Raw genomic sequence first — 8,281 nt, 5'->3', positions numbered from 1 at the left:
GACATTAGATGGAAATATCATACTCCTTGGCACCCACCTTCATCAGGGAGAGTAGAAAGGATGAATCAGACCTTAAAGAACCATTTAACCAAGTTAGTTCTATAGATTCGGTTGCCATGGACCAAATGTCTTCCTATTGCCTTGTTAAGAACCCAAACTGCAGTTCCACCGCTGTTGCCGCCGTCGTGCAGCATGCCACTCGGTGGAAGGGCCAGGCCTGCGTTCTCTCCTCCTTCCTCCCCGCCTCCGGCGGCAGGACCTTTCTCTCGCTGCTACCGGGACCCTGTGTCATAGCCCAGGCTGAGCACGATGCCCCCTAAAAAGGGAGGTGATGGAATTAAACCACCCCCAATCATTGGAAGATTTGGAACCTCACTGAAAATTGGTATTGTTGGATTGCCAAATGCTGGGAAATTTACTTTCTTCAATATATTAACCAATAGTCAGGCTTCAGCAGAAAACTTCCCATTCTGCACTATTGATCCTAATGAGAGCAGAGTACCTGTGCCAGATGAAAGGTTTGACTTTCTTTGCCAATATCACAAACCAGCAAGCAAAATTCCTGCCTTTCCAAATGTAGTGGATATTGCTGGCCTTGTGAAAGGAGCTCACAACGGGCAGGGCCTGGGGAATGCTTTTTTATCTCATTTTAGTGCTTGTGATGGCATTTTCATCTAACACGTGCTTTTGAAGATGATGATATCACGCATGTTGAAGAAAGTGTAGATCCTATTCGAGATATAGAAATAATACATGAAGAGCTTCAGCTTAAAGATGAGGAAATGATTGGGCCCATTACAGATAAACTAGAAAAGGTGGCTGTGAGAGGAGGAGATAAAAAACTAAAACCTGAATATGATATAACGTGCAAAGTAAAATCCTGGGTTATAGATCAAAAGAAACCTGTTCACTTCTATCATGACTGGAATGACAAAGAGATTGAAGTGTTGAATAAACACTTATTTTTGACTTCAAAACCAATGGTCTACTTGGTTAATCTTTCTGAAAAAGACTACACTAGAAAGAAAAACAAATGGTTGATAAAAAATTAAAGAGTGGGTGGACAAGTATGACCCAGGTGCCTTGGTCATTCCTTTTAGTGGGGCCTTGGAACTCAAGTTGCAAGAATTGAGTGCTGAGGAGAGACAGCAGTATCTGGAAGTGAACATGACACAAAGTGCTTTGCCAAAGATCATTAAGGCTGGGTTTGCAGCACTCCAACTAGAATACTTTTTCACTGCAGGCCCAGATGAAGTGCGTGCATGGACCATCAGGAAAGGGACAAAGGCTCCTCAGGCTGCAGGAAAGATTCACACAGATTTTGAAAAGGGATTCATTATGGCTGAAGTAGTGAAATATGACGATTTTAAAGAGGAAGGTACTGAAAATGCAGTCAAGGCTGCTGGAAGGTACAGACAACAAGGCAGAAATTATATTGTTGAAGATGGAGATATTATCTTCTTCAAATTTAACACACCTCAACAACCGAAGAAGAAATAAAATTTAGTTATTGCTCAGATAAACATACAACTTCCAAAAGGCATCTGATTTTTTAAAAATTAAAATTTCTGAAAACCAATGGGACAAATAAAGTTGGGGAGATGGAAATCTTTGACAAATTATTTTTATTTGTTTTAAAATTAAAATACTGTGTACCCTCTCCCCCCTCAATGAAATGCAAGTTCACTAAATGTGAACATCTTTGCTTCTCACGTGATTAAGACCCTACTCCAAATTGTAGAAGCTTTTCGGGAACCATATTACTCTCATGATACTTCATTAATCTCCATCATGTATGCCAAGCCTAACACATTTGACAGTGAGGACAATGTGGCTTGCTCCTTTTTGAATCTACAGATAATGCACTCCAGATATCTACACTCAATAAAACATTTGACAAAACCAAAAAAAAAAAAAAAAAAAGAATCCAAACTGCTCCTCGAAAAGATACTGGCCTTTCCCCTTACGAGATGCTCTATGGATTGCCTTATTTACACTCCACTGCTGATGTTCCGAAAAGACCAGTTCCTCAGGAATTATATTCTTGGTCTCTCCCCTACTTTCTCTTTTCTTAAAACCAAAGGTCTCCTAGCACAGGCTCTGCCTCTGGAGTTCCCAGTACATCAACATCAGCCTGGGGATCACGTCCTTATCAAGAGCTGAAAAGAGGAGAAACTTGAGCCAGCCTGGGAAGGACCTTACCTGGTGCTTCTAACCACTGAAACTGTAGTCCGGACAGCAGAAAAAGGATAGACCCATCACACCCGAGTCAAGAAAGCACTGCCACCTCCAGAGTCATGGGCCATTATCCCAGGGGAAAACCCTCTCAAACTAAAGCTAAGAAAAGTTTAACTCTCTTTCATCTATTCTACTACTCTTTCTTCTTTCCTCATTCTGTTGCTGACCGCCTTGTTATCAATGTAACTAAATCAAACTCACCCCAAGTTATTATGTTTGATGCCTGTTTAGTCATACCCTGTAGAGATCTCCAAAGTCAAAGGCAACTCTCAGCCTCAGAAAAATATCTCTGCCGCTTTAAAATAAGAGGCTCCTCCTACCAAGACTCTTCTCAGAAAATATAGGGAAACAGGTCTGCCATAGCTGGAATGATGTTCTGTGGACAACTGAGTATCAAGGCTGGACCTCATCAACATGTGGCTGTATATACTTAAAACCATACATTCACTTTACTAAAGGAAGCACCCCTCCCCTCGATTTTCATTACAACCAATGTAATCCAGTGAAGATTTCTACTCTCACTCCGGCCTCTACCAACCCTCTAGACCTACTTTGAGTCGCTTCTATGGCATAGGGACCAAGGCGGCACAGACCTCATAGGGTCTTTTGAAATGCGTTTTATTAATCTCTCATCCTCTTCACCTCCTTCCCTCTCTTCTCCTTCTAAGCCTTCTTCTAATCAGACTGCCATACCTTCCACACCCAATGATAAGACTAAAGTAGATATTGTAGAAGTAAATGATCTAAGGCAAACTTTAGCAACTGAAACAAAATATCAAGATGCAAATGCCTGGTTGGAATGGATCAAATATTCTGTCCGCACATGAAACAAAAGCAAATGTTATGCTTGTGCTCACGGCCAGCCAGAGACCCAGATTGACCCCTTTCCACTTGGACAGTCCCCCAGTCAACCAGGCAAGGGCAGCATGGTAGCTCTCTTCCAGGATTCTATAGCTTGGGGCAAGCAATCATGCCAAGCTCTCTCTCTGCTCTATCCCAAAGTTCAACATCCTGCAGGTCAGCCCCAGAGGGCCATCCAGCTTCCGTCTCCCAACATCAATTTCACCTCCTGTTTCTCACAACAAGGGGAAAACTTGGTGTTCCTTGGAAGCTTAACAGGATGCAGTGAGCTTAAGCCTTTCCAAGAGCTTACCCATCAGTCTGCCCTTAGTCATCCTCAAGCAGATGTATGGTGGTATTGTGGCAGACCCTTACTGGACACTCTGCCAAGTAACTGGAGTGGTACTTGCACTCTTGTCCAATTGGCTATCCCTTTCACCCTGGCATTTCATCAACCAGAAAAAGAAAAGCCACGACACCATAAAATAAGAGAAGCCCCTTACAGGTTTTTTGACTCTCAAGTTTATTTAGATGCAATTGGAGTCCCATGGGGAGTACCTGATAAATTAAAAGCCCGGGACCAAATAGTCTGCAGGATTTGAATCAATATTTCCATGGGTAACTATTAATAAAAATAGTTATAACCAACAGCAGTTTATTAATTATACCAGGGATGCTATCAAAGGAATAGCTGAGCAGTTAGGGCCGACTAGCCAGATGGCTTAGGAAAACAGAATGGCCCTAGGCATGATATTAGCTGAAAAAGGTAGAGTTTGTGTTATGATTAAAACTCAGTGTCAGCCGGGCGCAGTGGCTCACGCCTGTAATCCCAGCACTTTGGGAGGCCGAGGTGGGTGGATCATGAGGTCAGGAGATCAAGACCATCCTGGTTAACACGGTGAAACCCCGTCTCTACTAAAAATACAAAAAATTAGCCGGGCGAGGTGGCGGGCACCTGTAGTCCCAGCTACTCGGGAGGCTGAGGCAGGAGAATGGCGTGAACCCCAGGGGGCGGAGCCTGCAGTGAGCTGAGATCGCGCCACTGCACTCCAGCCTGGGTGACAGCGAAACTCTGTCTCAAAAAAAAAAAAAAACAAAAAACTCAATGTCGTACCTTCATCCTGAACCATACTGCCCCAGATGGGAGTTATCAAAAGCCTTACAAGGACTTACCATTTTATCTAATGAATTGGCTAAAAATTCTGGAGTCAATAACCCTTCTTCAGGATGGCTAGACAGGTGGTTTGGTAAATGGAAAGGAATCATAGCCTCAATTCTTACTTCTCTTGCAGTTGTAATAGGTGTACTCATTCTTGTTGGGTGTTGTGTCATACCATGCATCCATGGGCTAGTACAAAGGCTTATAGAAATAGCACTTACTAAAACCTCCCTTAGCTCTCCTCCACCTTATTCAGATAAGCTTTTCCTTTCAGACGATCAAGTCAAACAGCAAAGCCAAGACATCTTAAAAAGGTTTGAAGAGGAAGAACTATAAAAATTAAAAGGGGGAAACTGTAGGATACAATAAAATTCTTCTTCAAAGGTTTAGCCTGTTAACTTCCTTGTTCTTTGTTCACAAACTCCACTTTCTTGTTCTCTATGCCTCCTTGCCCCTAGTTACTGTAACTGTAAACAACTTTCCTGTCAGTCCTAATCAATAACTCACATCTGTTCCCTTGGTTACCCGCTCTTCACCCTTTCCTCCCTTTGAAACTGCACGTCCCACCACTGTAACTCACATTTCCCTTTCCTTCCTTATTTGGTAAAGTATTCACAAATAGCCAATTGGGTCAGTTTAGGTTGTGCGGTCCAACCACAGCCCATGGAGGAATGACAAAGAGGCAGGGACTGCATTAGGAATAAAAACCCCTGCTTTCCTGTGTTCAGTGTGCTCTTGCAATCGTGATTGACACAAGCAGCACCCTTCTGCAGAAGTAAATTGCCTTGCTGAGATAACTTTTGCCTGAGTGCTGGTTTCACTTTGTGACACTGAGCATTTATCTCCAACAAGTAGAAGAAAGAACTTCAGAGCTTGAAGACAAAGCATTTGAAGTAACTCAACCAGACAAAGACAAATAAAAAAGAATTTTTTTTTTTTTTGAGACAGTCTCGCTCTGTCGCCCAGGCTGGATGGAGTGCAGTGGCGTGATCTCGGCTCACTGCAAGCTCTGCCTCCTGGGTTCATACCATTCTCCTACCTCAGCCTCCCAAGTAGCTGGGACTACAGGCGCCCGCCACCACACCTGGCTAATTTTTTGTATTTTTAGTAGAGACAGGGTTTCATCATGTTAGCCAGGACGGTCTCGATCCCCTGACCTTGTGATCCGCCTGCCTCGGTCTCCCAAAGTGCTGGGATTACAGGCGTGAGCCACTGCACCCAACCAAAAAGAATTTTTAAAAATGAACAAAGCTTCCAAGAAATTTGGGATTATGTTAAACAGCCAGACCTAAGAATAATTGGTGTTACTCAGGAAGAAGAGAAATCTAAACATTTAGAAAGCTTATCTGAGGGAATAATCAAGGAAAAGTTCCTTGCCCTCACCAGACATCTATACATCTAAATACAAGAAGCTCAAAGAACACCTGAAAAATTCATTGCAAAAAGATAATTACCTAGGCACACAGTCATCAGGTTATCTAAAGTCAAGATGAAGGGAAAGATCTTAAGAGCCATGAGGCAAAAGCATCAGGGAACCTACAATGGAAAACCTATCAGATTAACAGCAGATTTCTCAGCAGAAACTCTACAAGCCAGAAGAGATTGAGGTCCTATCTTTAGCCTCCTCAAACAAAATAATTGCCAGACAAGAATTTTGTATTCAGCAAAACTATGCTTCATAAATGAGGAGAGATAAAGTCTTTTTCAGACAAACAAATGCTGAGAGAATTTGCCACTAGCAAGCCAGCACTACAAGAAATGTCAAAAGGAGTTCTCAATCTTGAAATAAAAATAGAACCTCCTTTAAGTATATATTTTAAAAGGCTTATAAAACAATAACATAATTTAAAAAAGCACCAACTAGCACTATGAATAAAACACTATCTCATAATTCAATACTAACATTGAATGTAAATGGCCTGAATGCTCCACTTAAAAGATACAGAATGGATAAAATTCACCACCCAACCATCTGCTGTCTTCAAGAGACTCACCTAATGCATAGGGACTCACATAAACTTAAGGTAAAGGGGTAGAAAAAGATACTGCATGCAAATGGAAAGCAAACGCAAGCAAGAGTAGCTATTCTTTTTTTTTTTCTTTGAGATGGAGTCTCGCTCTGTTGCCCAGGCTGGAGTGCAGTGGCGCGATCTCGGCTCACTGCAACCTCTGCCTCCTGGGTTCAAACAATTCTCCTGCCTCAGCCTCCCAAGTAGCTGGGACTACAGGCATGTGCCACCATGCCCAGCTAAATTTTTGTATTTTTAGTAGAGACAGCGTTTCACTGTGTTAGCCAGGATGGTCTCAATCTCCTGACCGCATGATCTGCCTGCCTTGGCCTCCCAAAGTGCTAGGATTATAGACGTGAGCCGGCCAAGAGTAGCTATGTTTTTTTTTTGTTTTTTGTTTTTTGTTTTTCTGAGACTAAGTCTTGCTCTGTCGCCAGGCTGGAATGCAGTGGTGCTATCTTGGCTCACTGCAACCTCTGCCTCCTGAGTTCAAGCAATTCTCCTGCCTCAGCCTCCCGAGTAGCTGGGACTACAGGTGCATGCTACCACACCCAGCTAATTTTTGTATTTTTAATAGAGATGGGGTTTCACAATGTTGGCAAGGATGGTCTCAATCTCCTGACCTCATGATCTGCCTGCCTCAGCCTCCCAAAGTGCTGGGATTACAGGCGTGAGCCACCATGCCTTGCCGAGTAGCTATTCCTGTATCACACAAACAGACTTTAAAGCAACAACAGTTAAAAAAAGACAAAAAGAGGCCAGGCGTGGTGGCTCACACCTGTAATCCCAGCACTTTGGGAGGCCAAGGCAGGTGGATCATGAGGTCAGGAGATCGAGACCATCCTGGCTAATGTAGTGAAACTCCGTCTCTACTAAAAAAATACAAAAAATTTAGCTGGGCGTGGTGGTGGGTGCCTGTAGTCCCAGCTACTCTGGAGGCTGAGGCAGGAGAATGGTGTGAACCTAGGAGGCAGAGCTTGCAGTGAACCGAGATTGCGCCACTGCACTCCAGCCTGGGCAACAGAGCAAGACTCTGTCTCAAAAAAAAAAAAAAAAAAGACAAAAAGGGACATTACATAACGATAAAAGATCAGTCCAGCCGGGCGCGGTGGCTCACACCTGTAATCCCAGCACTTTGGGAGGCCGAGACAAGCAGATCACAAGGTCAGGAGATTGAGACCATCCTGGCTAACATGGTGAAACCCTGTCTCTACTAAAAATACAAAAAACATTAGCCAGGTGTGGTGGTGGGCATCTGTAGCCCCAGCTACTCAGGAGGCTGAGGCAGGAGAATGGCATCAACCCAGGAGGCGGAGCTTGCAGTGAGATGAGAGCTGAGATCACGCCACTGCACTCCAGCCTGGGTAGACAGAGTGAGACTCCGTCTCAAAAAAAAAAAAAAAAGATCAGTCCAACAGGAAAATATTGCAATCCTAAATACATATGCACCTTAATGGGCCAGGTACGGTAGCTCACACCTGTAATCCCAGCACTTTGGGAGGCTGAGGCAGGCAGATCACTTGAGGTCGGGAGTTCAAGTCCAGCCTGACCAGCATGGTGAAAGCCCATCTCTACTAAAAATACAAAACTTAGCTGGGCGTAGTGGCAAGCACCAGTAATGCCAGCTACTCGGGAGGCTCAGGCAGGGAAATCACTTAAACCCAGGAGGCAGAGGTTGCAGTGAGCCAAGATCACGCCACTGCACTCTAGCCTGGGCAACAGACCGAGACTCCATCTCAAAAACAAACAAACAAACAGGTAAAGATGATACAGATTAACACCCTCATAAACACAGATGCAAATATTAACAAAATCTTATCACATTGAAAATAATATGTAAATATATACAACATTATCTATAGCATTTACTCCCAGGAATGCAAGGTTGGGTTCAACATTCAAAAACTAATAAATGAAATTAACCATATTAACAGACAGAAAAAGAAAAATTACATTATTATATCAATAGATGCACAAAATATATTTCACAAAATCAACATCTGATCCCCAAAGAAAAGAAAATTCCCAGCAAACG

General features: G+C 43.2%; 1 protein-coding gene across 1 annotated transcript; it reads left to right on the top strand.

The window, feature by feature from the left end:
• Positions 1–256: 256 nt before the first annotated feature.
• LOC116458804 (obg-like ATPase 1) lies at positions 257–1,652 on the top strand. The gene is given in 3 exon segments (XM_032138813.3): positions 257–664; positions 667–1,043; positions 1,045–1,652. Coding segments are annotated over 3 exon segments (1,188 nt in total). The 5' UTR covers positions 257–309; the 3' UTR covers positions 1,501–1,652.
• Positions 1,653–8,281: the final 6,629 nt, after the last annotated feature.

This window comes from Hylobates moloch, unplaced genomic scaffold, assembly GCF_009828535.3.
Source record: "Hylobates moloch isolate HMO894 unplaced genomic scaffold, HMol_V3 SCAFFOLD_19, whole genome shotgun sequence".
Taxonomy (NCBI): Eukaryota; Metazoa; Chordata; class Mammalia; order Primates; family Hylobatidae; genus Hylobates; species Hylobates moloch.
The sequence above is the reverse complement of the archived record's forward strand: the minus strand, read 5'-3'. Positions and strand labels throughout refer to the sequence as shown.